Here is a 17,739-nt window from a genome sequence, read left to right as displayed (position 1 = left end):
AGAAAGCCATCCTACACCTCCGACACCTCTCTAGCTGGCATAACATGCAGTCATTTAATAAAAAAAGTTTTCCCTAGCTGTGTATACACAATAGTCGTTCTCGATCATAAAGCACCAAAATATTGGGGCGTCTTTTCCAGGGACAGAGATGGCTTCAGCAAACCTCAACTTTGGAATCACTTACCCTTCACCACAAAGAAAAAAAGCCAAGGAAAACACTTTGGGCAAAGTTAAGCAATACAATCATCTGTAATTATTTTAGACAATGTCCAAGTTCAGCTAACATTAGCATCAAGCTCTTCCAAGCACATCAGGGAAAAGCACTCAGATGTGCCAGTGTTTCTCTCCTACAGCTCTTAGTGCCAGTTTTCAAAGGTGGAAGAATAATCCAGTGTCAGTTCTCCCCACCTATAAACCAAGGATGAAGATGGACAAGTGACTCACCTGCAGAACAGGGAAAAACCACCAATGTGCCCTGGGATTCTCTCCTCAGACCACACTGGGGCTGCTGACTGCAGAGACCTTCAGAAAAACTTCCCGTTACTGCCAGAAAGCGTTACTGTGCATCACAACGAGTCTCACTGTCAAGAGGAGACTCGCCCAGCAGCTCCTCTAAAAAGCACCACACTCGGTCCCAAGAACACGGCGACAACGGGAAGGAAAGCAAAGGGCAACAGTCCCGTACTGATCATGTCCCATGTGTGACGATCTTGTGTTACCCTCCACACAGACAAATATTTGCTGGTTCATTTTTATACGGGCTCTTTATTTTAATTATAGTTCCACTAGTCAACTATGATGGGCATTAGGATTATAGTGTTATTTTTGTTGGTATTAATCTGCACTAATATATTCTTTCTCCTATCTTTTATTCCACTCTTCCATTGCCCGGCAGGAAGGTATTACTGCAGCATACCTGCTAAAAAACATGATTTCAAATCCCATTTTTCCCCTTTTGATGCAACTTCTCCATCACTTCTGAGCTCTTGTTTCCAGGGCAGGATATTTCACCCCGAAGGAAGTTTTCTGTTCCAATATTACCCCTTTTTATTACTAAACGTGCCCACAAACTGGGATTTGTGTTGTGAAGTGTTCTGCTTTGATACATAACAAGGCATTGGAATGGTCAGGATCACTGCATGTTGTTTTTTCTGCTTTATCTACAACACCATTAAAGTTAGACAGAGATGTCAGCATTAACACCTTTAAAGAAAAATGCAACTCCTCCCTCAGGATTTATTTTTAAAGTGGTTCGAGGTTTAATTAAGAAGCCACAGTAATGAGGCAGACTTTGCATTAGATCACAGCCATATTAAAGAAAGTAAAGATAACACTGGCACAATCTACGATTTACTGAGTTCAACCTGGAACGCTGTCTCTGCTCCCACTTCCTTGAGATGGAGACTGTCGGAAACCCAAGCAATTTGCAAACAAATCCTCTGTTCTTTAAGTCGTGGTCTTAAAGACAATGCTACTAGGGTAGGAAAACCTGCGATTAACAAAAAAGGCAAAAAATTAAGAACCTAACTGAAGAACACATGTGACAACATACTACTCATAGCAGCAGTATGAAGCAAAGGCCCTGCTTACACAGCTCATGTCCCTGAGCTCTGCTTTGCAGACATGAGCTCTGCAGGCTGCCTCCAGAAAGCAAATCTGTGCTGGAAGGGCACCTTCAGGTGTCCAACCAGAGAAAGCCCAGAAAAGACCCCTCAAACCACAGCATCTCATAGCAGGAGGCAAGTCATACTTACAGGATGGGACTGAATGTTCACCCAGAAACCCCTCTCATTACATTTTGGGTATGGCATAAATATTACCAATGGGAAGAAACATTTTTAGAGGTTTTGCAGCACTGCCAGGTATCACAAAGGGCCCTGACTGTTGCCAAGAATCGAGCCTTAAAAGCGAACATTAGATCTGTTATTCACAAGCTTGCTTCGGTCTGGTGAAAGATTAATCACTGGTGCAGTCAAACAGCATTTCCTATACTCTTTGCTTTTTTAGAAGGCAGTAGGAGGTAGTCTGCTACTATAAAGCCTGCAGGCAAAGGGGCACTCCAGATTTCCCCGGGCGAAGGCACCAGACCCACTGCAGTTAAACAGATAACTGCAGGATCACTAGCATGGCCTCTGGTATTTTCTTCCTTTTTCATCGTCATCTCCACCTAAGCAGCAACCAAAAAACTTCTCTCTCCCTCCAGTGGTTTTATAGCTTTATGACTAAGGTACAAAATCTGCATAAAAAAAAAAGAGGATTTTATTCTTGCCCCAGTGGAGTCAAATGCAGGTAGGTTGAGGACGACAAGATTAACGGACAGAGGGAGATTTTCTCCAGCCTCATTTCACCCTCTCCAAATTGCAATAGGACGCTGGTAAGCAACACAGGACTGTCTCACTGAAAAAGCGTGGCCCTATGTCACCATGTCACTGTCTGGCACAGGATTTCACCTGACTCAGCCTCTCGCTTACAGGCAGGACTGACAATGCCCGCAGTCACTCCTGACACAGCTGTCTAACCTGTTCTTTAACTACTCTACTTACACATTCTCCACATACTCTTGAGCAGTTTATTTCTGGGGTGTTGTTACCCTCACCGTCAGGAAGTCTCCCCAAACTCTCCATTGACTTGATTTCAACCCCAGATTCTTACCCTACATGCCACAGACATCAACAAGCTACTGCCAGTCTTTTCTCCACAGCCTCCTGCACAGCTGCAGGTACGCTATCCAGAGTGCCTTTTCCAGATTACCCAGCACAAAAAGACTAAAAAGACTTGAAGGAGGGCTGGTTGTATTGATGTTCTCCTTTGCGTTTGTATTTTGTTGGTTTATTGCTACATGTTGGAGTGCCATTCATCGTGACACTTGGGGTTTGCGATTTAATTAATGCCTATGACTCACTCTCCCACCCAATTCCATAATCCCCTCGTTACATTAGGGTATTTACGTGTTATTTTACACCCATATAAGCAAAGATTATTCACCCTCAAGTTGCACGCACAGGAAACACAGAGCTTATCCTAGAGGCACAGGGTTGCATCATGCCTCAGGAGTGCGCGGACATAATTGGTGTTTGCTTCCCACAATCCAGGTTACAAAATTAGGATTTTCTTTACCTGAACCAAGCTGCGTCAACAGCTTGCAAGCTCAAGCACAAAGTGGTGACAGGGTGTGCTCAGACCCCAGCTGAAACAGAACAGGCTCATACATAGAAATCCACACCTGTAAGCGCAACTCGAACGACTTTCTGAAGGCGGCAATGAGAACAGAGAGGTGAAATGCAGGACACGCTGCACAGACAACAGAACAAGCAGTAGTCTCTGTGGAACCAGTAAGGCCTGAATATGGATCACCCGGTCTTGCTACACCCAAGTTCCTCTAACTCCAAGCGGCGCACATGTTTGTGTGTGTGTATGTGTGTTATAAACCAGAGTCCGCTTCTGAACAAGAACAAAACAAAACCCCTTATCCCCTGCCAACAGGCTCTCCAGCTGAGAAAAGCAGATAATAATGTTAAACTAAACAGGTCTACTCTCAGCCCAGATTTTCTACCTCAAAGGAAATAACAAGCTTTACTTAGTTGTTTTTTGTTTGCTTTTCTTTTAAGTCACTTGACTTATGCTAAAGCATAACAGTGCCAAGTTTAAGGGACTACTTCAATCTAAAAGGCCTGCCCCAGCATCTCCTAGAGTAGTATTTGGAGCCAACTATTAAGATCTACGTATCAGGAATACAAACCACCGGTCTCTGCAGGGTAGAAAGTAGGGTCTCTGCGCAGTACTGCAGGGCTTCTCCTTCAGCTCGACGGCTCTTAAAACACAGAGATACAAGTCCTTATAGTCCGCACAGGCCTAATTGCTGTGAAGCAACTGAGACAACAGAAAACAAAGTACCACGCTGCCTTTCATGCACGGCAGCAGTCCCTCAGAAGCTCCCCACGCACATTTCCAAGAGGAAAGATACAGCTCTCAGTGTCTTACCTCACAATAGTCACCTGTACAAGGAGTTAAACACCATTAAAACAAAACAAAAAAAATCAGTGTAGGTTCTGGTTTACTAAGCTTTCAGTTGTGGGTTAGTCTATCCCTTTGAGCTGCTTCCATTGCCTCTAAACAACACTTTAAAAGGCTTCATACTGGAATGGAAATAGAACTGCTCTGGGAAACTTATTAAATCAGATCTTGAAACATCAACCACCAATTAAATAGTCCCAACATTTAAGAGTTATCTTGAGGGCAAAGAAAAAAAAAAGGCAAACCACTAACTCCAGCTGAAAGAGCTTCATCTGTGCAAGTAGCAATGGTCACAATCACTCAAATTTCATCCACGTTCTGACCATTTTAAGTGGCTGTAGGAGCGCATCACAGCTTCAGAACTGCAGGGAAAGTAGATAGCACCTAGATAAAGCATAAAGGACACCTAGTATTTCAAGGCAGGAAACCTGAAACAGGCACAAATATCAGGAGAATCAGCTGAAACCTGCATCTCCCCAGATGAGATACTAAGTGGATGGAAAATTAGCTAAGCAGGTATATTTGCAACAAGGTCAGGAATTTAATAGTGACCATACTCAAAATTTTAACAGTGACACAACTGCAAAAGTCAAGAGAGCTCCGAGTTAAACTGAACTTACAGGAAACGCAGCTTCCCATTCTATAAATATTTCTAGTGTTACTTAATTAAAGAAAATATACGAGTAACATGGACACAGGTTGTGTGTCAAGCTATCTAAGGATAGCATCCTCCTGGCATAGGACAGACTCCCGAAGAATATTCAAATTTTGTTGGGCAGCAGCCCCATAAAAAAACCCCAACCCACCTTCCCTCCTTGCAGACCATGCAAGGACTGTACACAACTCGCTTCCTCCCAGAAAAGGCTGGGGCTTCACAGGTTTGGTCCTGCTGCCAGAAGAAAGCAGTGTTGGGAAATCAAGGTAGATTCCGAGTTCACCTGGTTCACATTCCTATCAATAGCAGTTCTGAGCAGAGCAGGTCATCAACTCACATTCAATCCTCTGTTTCACACAGGCAGCCTGTGGCAGAGAGAATTACACTTGCAGCCCTACAGCTCCAGAGGTCTCAAGGTTTAGGCCTGAGGCTTTGCAGTCTTCCACCAACGATAACCATTTTAAGCAGCAAGAAATTCTCCATGCAGCTCACATTTGAGCTGGAAAGAATTTGGTCTCCACAAAGTAAATTTGCACATGTAAGCAATACAGTTTGCATGTTCTATTGGCTTAAAAAGAAGAGGAGCCTCCATTGCCGGCCAGCAACAATCTGTTAGGCAGCTTCGTGCTGAGCAAGTTTGCTGGGCACGGAAAGCCCAGCATCTGCGTCAGCTTTGTGCCGGATACGAAATGCAACTGCGGCACAACTGACTTAGTGGGAGGGTGGAAAGAAAAAAAGGGGGGAAAAAAAAAACCCCAGCTACAAAGATCTCTCCAGAGTCATGCACATCCATTAGACAACACACACCATTAAAGCAAAAATCTGCATGCAGTAAGGCAAAAAAGCCCAAGGTGTGCAGGCAAAGCCCTGCTTTTTGGAAACTCCTCTCACTACCAACTCGAGAAAGCAGCAGCTCTCACAGCCCCAGCTGTTGCACTGCTTAAGCCCTAGTCTTTAAATACCACCAGACAAACTTTAGTAGAGCATCTAGCATATCTAACAGAGCAGAGGACTTCTCCCCAGGTAAAACAAAGGCTCAAGCTCATGTAGAGCTCGCGGGTCAGATTCTCAGCAAGAGTAAAGAAGGGACATAGTTAGCCCTACACAGATTTACCATAGCTGAGAATCTTAATGTGATTATCCAATATTACCAACATAATTATAGGGCCCTCGCTTAGTGTCATTGCTGCAATATCTAGGCCATGACAAGACAGATTTAGATTCACAGGCTCCACCCTCTTCTAGGCGCTTTTTAAATAGGCGGGACATCATAGTTAATGTTAGTGTAGCAGTCATGGCCACGAGTGCCTAAATTGTGCAAAATAATACAGCCAGAAACATCACTCAACACAGAACAGAAGCACGGTGTTTACCTCTTCTAATTTTAGGAGAGCAAGACTGGCTGGCTAGGGATTGTTGCAGGTTTTTTGGGTGAACATTTAGTTTATTAGCTATGACGCTGACAACTGCAAACAGCCACGAAATATTTATATAGTCACAGGCATTTTCACTGCATTGATGACATGGAAAAAGCTTAAGTGCCTCTTCCTCGCTTCTCCGGGTTTTATTTTGATAGGTCTGATTTAAAGCTGTTTAGCTTAATTTCTTTGCATTTTTCAGGATCCTGTCTCATTACAGATCTTTAAGAGCCACTCCTCTCCCCTAGACGATACCCCTTCAACTCCCAGCCAGTTCCATGGAGAAAGCCAAAGAAGGAAGCCGTAAATCACAATATAGCAGAGAAAGGAGGGGAGAAAAAAGGCAAGCGGGGGGGAAGGAAAGGAAATTAATCTCTGCCATGCAACAGCATATTAGAAGCCTAAAATAATCAGCGGGCAAGATTCATCCTGTGCATTAACTCCGCATTCGCTTTTCAAAAGCTCTAGTCCACAGGCAGCAATAGATTGTCATACTACCCATCCTCCAAGAACACAGTCAGAACACAGCCTGGATGCCTTAATTTAGGAGTATTAAGTCTCACAGTATTTGTGACAGCAATTTCAAAACAAATAGCAACTCGCTAAAGGCTATGGAACTGTACTGGCCTTCACAGCAGAAAGCACGTTTAGACGTTCACGTGGGTAGATTTGCTAGGCATGTGCTCCGCTTTACAGTCTTGTGCATCCACTCAATTCCTCCCTGACAGGCAGACTTGGAAACCCAAAGCTGATGGAGCAGTGTTTTATTACTATGCAGCAAGATACACTGCCTCCAAATAGATTACTTGGCAAAGCAGACTCAGTCCCTCTCTGTTGTGACAATTTTAGTCCTTGAACTTCCACTGTAAGACTAAAAAAAAATAAAAATTAATGGGTCATGAATCACAGCTTAAAAAAAATAAAATAATCATTTGTTTAGTTATCAGTCAGCCCTCTAAAAAGCACATTTCAGCTGCTATTATTCCAAGCAGCTGCTAATAGCATCTGAGACCTCGTTCATCTCCAAGTGAAATTAGCAATGGCAGAAACACACTGCGGAGCATGACTGGTTTTGAGTGAACATGACTGGAACTGCAAAGCCAGCACGAAGCCGCAGCAACTGCATGCAGCTGAAAAGCTTCCCTGGCAAGGCAAGAAAGCGGTGAATCACGTCGACAGGAGAGGAGAGGAAAAACAAAAACTAGTTGAGCAGAGAGCAGGTTATAGCTGGAGGTGAGGAGGAAGGAGAAAGCAAGACGAAGCTGGCCAGGGCTGGGACTGGTTTTTAACTAGACTTGCTTGCAAGGGCCAGCCAGAGCGGCTTACTGGAGACCGTAAGTGATATGGTAACAGCAAACTCCATTTGGGAAGCAATTATGCAAGGATCCAAAGAGAGCTCATGGCAACAGACGAGTTAGACATTTAGGAATTTTGATTACTATGGTAGCACCCAGACATCCCTACTGAGCAAAGCAGCATGAAAAACACAAGAGAAACCCTAATACAGAGATTCTAGGAAAAGCTCAAGCTTACAGCTAACACGATACTGTAAGAGCTTCACAACAATGTATGGAGGTTTGTTTCAAACAAGTTTCTCATGCTCAAACCCAGGAATCGAGATTGCAACCTTTTCAGGTCTCCCATGTAACTCCAGGTATACTCTTGAGCCACAGAAGTGCCATGTCACTGAGTAACAGGAAAACACAACTTAAGAACTACATAGTTTTCCTCTAGCAGAGGATATGCTAATCAAACCCTGAAGACAGCAATGAACTTTTGAACTCCTCAGTACATGCCAAGCATGAAGAGAGGTACCTACTATCCCACCAGGCAGCTCTCAGGGAATTCAAACCACTAGGTACAGTCAGGAGCACACAGTATCCATCATTCAGCACAGGGAAAAATTAAAAGAAAAAAAAAAAAAAATCAGCTCTACATGAAGCAGGGCTTTGAGTTTTTCCACATATACACAGGTGAGGAAGGAGAGAGATATGAATAGGCATATGCCTGTTTGTTCTTTTGTCAGATGTCCAGAAACAGGAAAGGGTTGCAGGGGTTCAGAACCCGCAGTCTTGTGAGTGTTCCTCACAAGCCCCATAATTATTAGGGATTTAATTCATCAGCTCAGATGAACTTACATAACTGCTTCAGAATCCCAATTTACATGTAAAATAACAATATATGCATTTCTAGCCTGCTTGGTAGCAGAAAAAGCGTCAAAGGTACAACGTAAGTGCTTCTTACGTTGTTAAGTTCAAAACAAAAGCAAAAGGTAGAAAACCACCATCTGTCCCTCTCCAAAAATAGTATCACTTCAATTTTTAAAAAAATCCAATACATGTTTAATCCTGTCACATGTTCTGCTGAATGCTGTTGAGTTTGTGTGTTTCCTGTTGTCTCTGAATAACATCAGATCATTAGAAGATACTGTGTGTTAACGATCATGTCACAATCAGCTGTAAGATTCTAGCTGCTTGCACCTAGTGATGCGTCTTTCTGAATAGGTCTCCTAAGGTGGCAGCACACGAGCATATTTTGGTACCGAACCCAAATGCTGAGCCTCAGCAGGCACAGGGAAGGGCAACCAGGCATCTCTCAGAGTATGGACAGTCTTTGTTCTGTGTTTGCATTATGTGACACAGGGCCTTAGTCCATGATAAAAGTTCCTCGATACTATGGTGACATGAATATTAATGACACTGTGGCTGAAACACCAGACAAGGAGTTACATTTGCATTTAATACAAGGCTTCATCACTGCTTTCCTACATAGCCCTTATCAAATCACTACATCTTCATAGGATTCGGCTTCTCATTTGTAAAATAATTTGATAAGCCTTTCCTCCACCATCTGTATGTCTACTGTGCAGAGGGGGAAGGGGAACAACCACACACAGAACCACAAGTTGTATGACTAGTACACAGGGGTCTTTATGTTCGCTGAAGAGCAGAGACAGCACAACAGTTCAAACTACAACCAGTAATCGGGCATAGAAACAGAAGGGTAAACTCATATTCGCCAATCTAAGTACATCTTCTAACTCAAAAACAACATGTAAAGGCCAAAAGAAAGGCTCTGACTCTTTGCAGAATTTTTCTTGCCAGAAACACGCACTCAAGGCACCCCAGGAGCGAGTCTGACCCAAGTCTGTGCTGCCCCTTCCCTTTCTCTCTGCCATACTGTCCCTCCTTCATCCTTTGCCACCCCACAATCCACACATCAGTGCTCTGCAATGCGTTTTTTATTTCCTTATAAACAATAAAAAAAACCCAGAAGGATCAGCAGGATCTCAGTAGTTGAGAACTGGGGCTGGCTTCTTGTGTCATCTTACATTCACTGACTCGTGAAAGGGCAGTAATGAGTACGCAGCCACCACAGAGCTTAAGCCAGAACACACTCAATTTTGCAAGGAGCGCTTGCTGAAATTCCCAGGCAATATCCAGTGCACATCAGCTAGTGTCCACATCACCTGCTCCCCAACACGGATACGAGCATCCTGCTGACATGACCTGCACTGCCAGGGGGAACTAAGGCACAGAGACCTCAGGTGAGCTTAGCAGGTACCTCTCAAGCGTGCAAGTTGCCTAATGGGACGTTTGCAGAACTCTAGTCAAAGCAACAGGGATCCTACAAAGAGAGAAACTTTCCATGCCAGCCACTGAGCCACCCCTCCTTATCTCCCGCCCTTACCCCAACCCTCTCCCCAGAGAGACATGGCACTGCCTCTTCCCTCCAGCAAGATCTCCTGCTTATTTGTGCCAAATCCAGCGGGCTGGTTATTCCTTGTTATTCATCTACTCTCTGCACTCCACGCATATGCCTGCCTAACAAGAGGTGCTACAATATCCGACTAAGAAAGAAAGGCAGGTGTGTCAGCACACGAGTATATGCACACACACATGTGCTTTCACAGATCCTTTTAAGTTAGGAAAAGGGTATTTTAATTATTTCACCATATCTTTCATGCCACCAATCATTTGCATATCCTCTGGTATTAGATATTGCTTGCCAAAGGTCACAAAGAGAGTTATTAGACCAGAGCCCAAGGGTCAACAACAGCCACGAACATCTTCATGTGAACACACTGCAATCATAAGGCAGGGATTTCCTATCGATCCGGCCCACTCCTCCGAAGCAGCAACTAAACGCTGGAGAGAAGGTCTTTATTTCTGAAGCACTTCACAAGTCAGAAGCAATTAATCCTTCAGAGGCTCATGACAGGTAACTAAAGTATCACTGACTTAGCAGGTAGGTTGCGCAGAGAAGGCACATAAAGCAATAGGTGTGCACTTCTGTGCTCCTCTCACATCAGCACTGATTATTTGTGTTCATTTTAAGTATTTTAAAACTCAGACTTTCAAAGTGTTTTATATCACTCTCACTCCTGCAACATCTGAATAGCTTCCACGTACAATCCAGGATAACGGTAAAGTCACAAAAACAGGTATACCACACGAAACCAAGGGTTCATCTTGCTTGCTGTGGTGCTTTGAACAGAAACTGATATTCAGGGAAAGCCCGCACAAACCAGGACACATCGTGCTTCTCATGGTGCATTCCGCACTTCTTTAAGAGACAAGCTGCGAGTTTATTTTACTGCTGCCATTAGAGTTGTGCAGCAAAAGTACATGTCAACGTTGCAAGCATCATTTAGCTTACAGAAGTGAAGGAGATACAAGCTAAGATTTCACCTGAATAACAGCTGTGCATTTAGATAGCTTCAGAAGACCATGTATTTTACTCTCACACCCTCAAGAACAGCATGCCAGATTGCATTTTTAAGGTCACACAGGCACATTTTGGGGTTACCTCCCTATTACAGCCCTACAAACGCCAAACAGGAAGTAAAACCAGCATGTTCCTAACAGTGAATGAATGAAGATCAGATCTACCTGTCCTCATCACAGCACCAGCTAGCTTCCAGCTCAGCTGTGGGGTGGATATACACACACGCAGACTCTGCTTGGGGAACTCAGCTGCTGATGGCTTTTTTTATTTTTAATCGATGAGATCACCCGTCACCGGTACGTAATTTGTTTCTGCAAAATCATGAAGCAAACCAGATGCTATGAGCATCTTGTTCCGAAAAAGTCTTTAATCCAATCCTGTGACACATGGCCCAGGGTCCTGATGTCAGCATGGGTTCTGCCACAGAGCAAGCGTAAATTTATGCCCACGTCACGTGTGTGCCAAGAGCACGCCCATTTAAAACACAGAGAGGCAGCATTTGAGAGAAAACACAGACTGCAATTAAAGCACTCGATCTGGAAGGCCAGAGATGAATTCCTGACTTGGCCACACATACTCTGCATTGCTTCACCTTCATATCTCAGTATATCATTTCCCAGCAGCCCTGAAAGGAACAGAAGGACATTTTCACAGACTGTGCCAGGGCTCAGATACTCTGGCAACAGGGTAGCGAGACCTCCTCACGTTAGAGGAGCTGCAGCAGCTCTCCTCTGCTTTCATTCTACTGCATCATACTGTAGGCAGCTAACAATAACCTTCATTTCATTTAGTGGCAATTCCTGGACCTCCCACAAAAGGAGAAAAGGAAAGTTTCTGTAATGATAAAAAGCCACAAATGAGAGAGAATTACCCTGCAACTGCGCTTCACTTAAGCTTTTCCAAACCTTTTCCTTGTGCTTGTAAATCACTGTCAGTATTGTTCCTACATTCAAAAAGTACAACAGCCAGTCTCTGATTTAAGGAGGCATGTTTCCAATAGGATACCGACACAAGGACACCCTACGCTTCCCCCCATTCAGAGAAAGAAGGCATCCTTTCCTGGGAAACTTATTTATTCCCTTACCTCTCGTTATCAAAAGAGAACTCCTTCATAAACCGAGTTTACTTACGGCACATTTCTCCTCAGAGACTTCATGTCTCCTTCCACATGTGAAACACAAGTAAACACTTACTTGGTACAAATGAAGGCAAATTGGTTGTGACTTTCCAGAAGAGCAGCAGCACGTCCTGCAGCTGGCAAGCTGCTGTTCCAGGGGGCACAGCCTCAGTCCGTCCAAATCACTATCTTCACTAAAAAAAGTCACCTTCAAAGGAAGCAGCTTCCAGTCTCAATGCAAGTGTGCAGCACCGAGTCAGTTCTGACCCCTTATTAGCCATGATTCATGCAGGTGGGTGAGTTTGGAAGGCAGCAAGCACTAAACCCAAAGTGGATTCCAGCTTGTCTTCAGCACATTTATAACTTACCACCTGCTCTCTCCAACTGCTGACAAGCTCCTGTACAATGGGGAGAAGGCCCCCGACACAATAAAAACATTAGGGCAGTACATGTTCACCTTGGATTCAAAATGTCATTGCTGGTGTCGCAACCAGAGGTTAGCAACCTATTCATATATAACGACTAGAACTCTTCCGCAAGACCCGAGTTGGCTAAATAAAGCCTGTATTTTCCCTAGCCAGCGTCCCCAAACTAAGCTTTCTTATACTAAGTAACTGACAACTTCACAAGGCTGTTGCAGGACTGATTGAATTGGAAACTATTTTGTTTTAACATGGAAGGCTCTTTCTGGGAAGACAACTGCAGAAAACTCATCTCCCCGTGACTGCACTGGACTAACACTGCCATTAAATATGCTTTTAGCTAATATAGCTGTTACGTAAGAAACTAGCCACCCCCGTGTACAATCCCAGACCCATTCTCTGACATTGCACAAAGCTTACAAGTGAGGCTAGATGATGCGAGTCTCTGGGCTGTACAACTTCTTACACAGTTAAATCCACTAACACCTTCTTTTCCTTCCCGATTACATCTAGGGATGTGGCGCGCACTCTGCCCCAGCAAAATCCGTGCTGCTAAAGCCACGAAAGCACTTGGGATACCTCGACATTTACCCAATAACTCACTTGGGATTTTTCACCAGTTTGCCTGGCTTGTACACTCAAAAAACCAGACTACTGGAACACAGAGGAGCCATAGCAGTGCAGAGCGCAGTGTACATGCCCTGCCTCACAAGGTACACAGGAAAAGCGATGGGGGGGAAAAAAAATAAAAATCACATGTCCTATTCCAAGAGGAGAAATAGTTTAATTCCTAATCCAAATGTCACTGGTCAGCTGATCAGCAGCTGGCACTTGGCAGAAGCTAGAAGGCAATAACTGACAAAACACACTTCAAAGCTCTGTCTTGAACCCAACCGCACTGGAATTGGGTTGAGGATCATGTAAATCTGCAAAATTTACCTCGGATGGAGTTTGTTTTAAAAGTGAAGTTATTTCAGAAGAAGCTCACGTGTAATTTTAAAGGATGATAGTGACTTCAGGTTATGGTGCTGCACGTTCCAGAGAAAGGGAGCGCTGGGGGTAAGCCAGGCAGGGGTCGGCAGAAGTCCTCTGCAATTAGCCCAACTTACACGTTCTAAGGGGAAAAGACTACAAGGAGCACCTTCAGAAAAATAGTAATTGCAAAAGTGACTTTTCACAGACCTGAAGAAATGCAGCCTGTATCTTTTGCTAGAAGTAGACCAAGACAAACAAAATCCTAGCTCGAACACGCACCCCATCAACGCTTACGTACCTTGGATCAATTCAGCACTCTCACAATCTTGCAGGCACACAGAGTAACACAAATCATAGCCCCCCAAAAAGTGGACACCGGGGCAATGCCCACCTTGTTTGCTTTAGCTCAGAGGACCGCATATGGCTTGCGGTACTCTGCCACACATGCACATCCCACAAACTCCTTAGTAAATTTCTGATTTCTGGCAACAACCTTCTAAATGTTTCTGCTGCTGTGGTCCTCACCACAGAGACACCGTCCTCCATATAGCTCCAGCGTGGGTTTTTGGGGTGGGTTGTTGGGTTTTTTCCACCCCCCCTACACACAGGCAGAAACAAAAAGCAGCATCCAATTTGATCACACTGTTTTGGTTTCTTTTCATAAACAAAACAGTAAGATAGTAGCCTGACTCACCCACACACTCAAATGCCTCCTGGGCATTCACCTCAGCTCCCTGAAACACCCCCGGCTCAGCCCATACTGGAGCACTCCGCTGATGCCGCCGACTTTAACCCTGGCCTTGCAGAACTCCAAGGCCAGCAGTGCAGACCTCCCACAGCACTTAATCCTCAGGCAAACGTTGAGGGGAATTTTTCAAGAGATTATTCGTGCTATTATATGGATTACAGCAAGACAACCATGAAGACTCAACTAAGAATCACCTATTGCAATACACTCTTTGTTAAAAAAAAAAAAAAATACTGATTCACCGGTATTATAACACCACGGACAACCAACCATTCACGTTCCTTCTATATCATTCTCATCTACTTCCTTCCAAAAGGAAGGAATGTTCCTCCCTGCCCAGGGAAGCAAGTACCCAGAGACAACTATTTTTAAGGGGGTGGGGGGGTGTCCCTAACCGCAGTGGATATTTTGGGGGATCTACGCAAGAGACTGCGAGCATGTGGAGACATCTGCCATCTGGCACACTTCACAGTGCCTGCGTTAAGGACTCCCATCCCGGGCCAGGGAGCAGTCATCTTCAGCAGGCTTGCTCAGCAGAATTGAGGGTGACCAGTCACGGCTTTGAGAGATAGAGGTAAATCCCAACGCTTTAATTCCAAAAGTTCTGGTTTGACCAGTTCCTCAGGCTCGCAGCTCAAGTCACCTCACACCACCATCCACCATCATTTCAGAAACTCTTTCTTTTAAGCCACTTTTACATCTCATTTATTTTCTAGGCTTCACATGCTACACCAAAACACAGGCCTCGCCTCTCCCTTCTAAAGCAACAGGGACGAGAGAGGTTTCTTTTCCAGAGAGGATATTCCTCCTCCTCCCCCTCCAAAGTGCTTCCCAGGGGACTTTTCCTTTTAGCAGAAATAGCCAAGACTTCACAAGTTGCCTTTTCAACACTGCTGAACCACCAAAATTCACTGCAGATACAAAAAAGTTTTCCAGCCAAGGATTCAGACGTCAGTAGTGCAACGACCAGGTTGCAGAGAGCTCCCCAGGTCTCCAGCTGAGTCAGTGAAAAAATGTTCTTTACCAGGGCTTGGGGAGCACACGCAGCTACACCAAAAGACCACAAGTATGCAAAGCTGCAGCACTTCTGACCACGCTGACTCTCCAGATGACCTACCTTTCCTATAAAGGAGATGGCATTTTCACCCCTCTGTTCCCACCAAAAGGCGACAACCTCCAAACCTACAAGCCACCTTGCTCTTGCCCCCTCAGAGACTTCGCTCACCATGCAGAGGGATTTCAGACTGCCTGCACCAGGAGTCTGACTGTGAGGAAAACACCTGCATAGCACATTTCACCAAAGCAACTTTTTTTGCCTCATAGCGTGGGCAGGAAGAGAATGTAGCACCTATTTTACAGGCCTGCTGCACCTCGCTCGGCCTGTGCCTGCAGATCCAAGAACTGTAGCCAGCTCTAGGCCATGCTCCATCCCAGAGGCCAGCCAGGAAACCAGGAGTCACAGGGAAGAGCCCTCACAAGCAGCAGTTCCTCCAGGACAGCAAGGTGCGGAGGGGAGGCACTTCTCCCGCACAATCCGTGCTACCACCTCGCACCGTTGGTGGCTGTAGCTTAGGCCTGTTGAGCAGGAGAGAGCCCAGTGACACATACGCTCGCTTCCTGATGCTGTCAGCACGGGGGCAGAACCTGCCAACAGATTATTCATCAGCAAAAAAAAAGTGTCTCTGTTGTCCCATGTTACCAGGATGAGGCCAGCTTGTATTCAAAAAAGACTGACAGCTTCTCAGGTTTAGCTCATGTAGTTCCTAAGCTCCCGGGTCCAAAAGGGCCTTGGAAATATCAGCCAAGGCAAACCTATATTGCAAATTTCAAGTTAGGAAAAAAAAGAAAAAATCACTATAGTTACTAGTTGAAGGATCATTTTCGGTGGTCCTCTCAGCTCAGCATGCAGCAGAACATATCAGAAACCATGTCTGAAAGATGGTCACAGACCTATTTCCTCGTACACTGTGGTGACTTTTTCCAAATCTGAACGCGCACAGCGTACACAGAGTCCCTTTTCCATTTTAGGGTTCTTTCTGTAAAAGCCAACACAGGTCCTCCCACTCAGCTCTCATACAGCAGCTACCCTCTCCTTCGCAATTACAAGATCAAAACAAAATACCGTTTTGACTGAGATTGCAAAGGATGCTGCGCAGGAGACAGACCAGGAGCAGGTCTAAGGAGGCCAACATCTCTCTGAAGGTCGAGGCTAAGGGTACCAGCCAAAGCCATTCACAAGGTTCCTTGCAGCCCAAACAAATGAAATGCAAAATGATAGTTAAAGCAGCAGTGCTGGTTACATTTAAAAAAATACCACCAACAGCTTGCTGCACTGCAAGGACTGTACACGTAAAGAGTTTTATAATCCCCACTGTTCGTTTTTAGTTCTTTAATTGTTTCATTGGGGAAAAAAACGCAATTAGGATTACCGCTTCCCCTGCGGAAACCCCATAGAAACAGAAATCCCCCATCCCAGATCACAGCTAGCTCTACTCAGCCTACCTATGTGCATGACATATCCAGAAGGAATTTACTCCAGCGTTTTACTCCTCTCTGCTTAAGGTAGGAGAGGAGGCAACTAGGTGAAGAAAGTTAGAGCGAAGACCACTGCTTTCTTTATTTACAGCACCTTGTTCTGCACCAAAACATTTGACAATTTTGGGAGGTTTTTTGGTTTTGTTTTTTTTTTTTTAAACTCCCAGTTTAGGGAAGGTGGGAAACAATTAACTTCTGAAATCCCCTCAATTTCTAAAGCATTTAAAAGAAAAACAAACCCAAACCCAACCCACACTGGGTTTACACATGGGAAGACCAGAAACTGGATCGCAGAGGAAGACCAGACTGGATCGCAAGTCTGTCAAGGACAATGAAATATTCGGGGAGCCAGGAGCAGAGCGGGAGGCGGAGTGCAGGGGAAAGGCCAAAGCCGCCCCTTCCAGCCGTGCGAGGGAAGAGAAGCCACGGCAGAGCCCTCCGCAAAGCCACCGCGGTCTTACCTTCCGCCAGCACCTCGTCCACCGTCACCTGGTGCCGGCCGATGCTGAACACCCGCCCGATGTACCCGCTGCCCGGGCCGCCGCTGCCGCCGCCGCCGCCGCTGGTGCCCGATCCAGGGCCAGAGCCACCCTGCTCCCGGCGCGAGTCGAAAAACTTCTTCATCTCTCAGGAGGCGGCAGCTGCCCGCTTACGGGGGCGATGCGGTTTTCAGCGTCCCGAACCCCGCTCCTCCTCCCTCCCGCAGCCCGGCGAGGGCAGCCGGGGCCGCTCGCCTCGCGGGGCCGCGCAGAGCAGAGGCGCTGTCCTCCCTCCGGGGGATTCACACCTGCAAAACCACAGCGGGGACAAGGGCAGGCGGTTACCGCCACAGCGCGGCCTGGGCCGCCGCAGCCCCCTCAGGGGGAGCCCTGACAGGGCCGCCCGCCCGCTACCTCTCTGCGGGGGGGGGGTGCCTCCATGCACCCCGCAGCGGCGCCCGGGGCCGGCCTGCCGCAGCCCCACCGGCTGCCCGCGGCGGGTCACGGCGGGGGCCGCCTGCCGGCAGGGCCCGGAGCCCGCATCGCTGCCTGGCGGAGCTCCCGGCGGCCACCGAGCCCGTCAGGGACCGACCCCGCCGCCGCCGCCCCCCGCCGGCCCCATCCGACCAGGAAATGGGCTGTCACAGG

At 46.0% G+C, this 17,739-nt stretch overlaps 1 protein-coding gene across 1 annotated transcript in view; it reads right to left on the bottom strand.

Annotated features, from left to right (window-relative positions):
• Nucleotides 1-17,236, bottom strand: part of AAK1 (AP2 associated kinase 1) — a 70,060-nt gene extending 52,824 nt beyond the window's left edge. Inside the window, 1 exon segment of the mRNA XM_059831556.1 lies at nucleotides 17,074-17,236. Coding sequence (XP_059687539.1) covers nucleotides 17,074-17,236 — 163 coding nt within the window.
• Nucleotides 17,237-17,739: the final 503 nt, after the last annotated feature.

Source organism: Gavia stellata, chromosome 31 (assembly GCF_030936135.1).
Source record: "Gavia stellata isolate bGavSte3 chromosome 31, bGavSte3.hap2, whole genome shotgun sequence".
Classification (NCBI taxonomy): domain Eukaryota; kingdom Metazoa; phylum Chordata; class Aves; order Gaviiformes; family Gaviidae; genus Gavia; species Gavia stellata.
The sequence above is the reverse complement of the archived record's forward strand: the minus strand, read 5'-3'. Positions and strand labels throughout refer to the sequence as shown.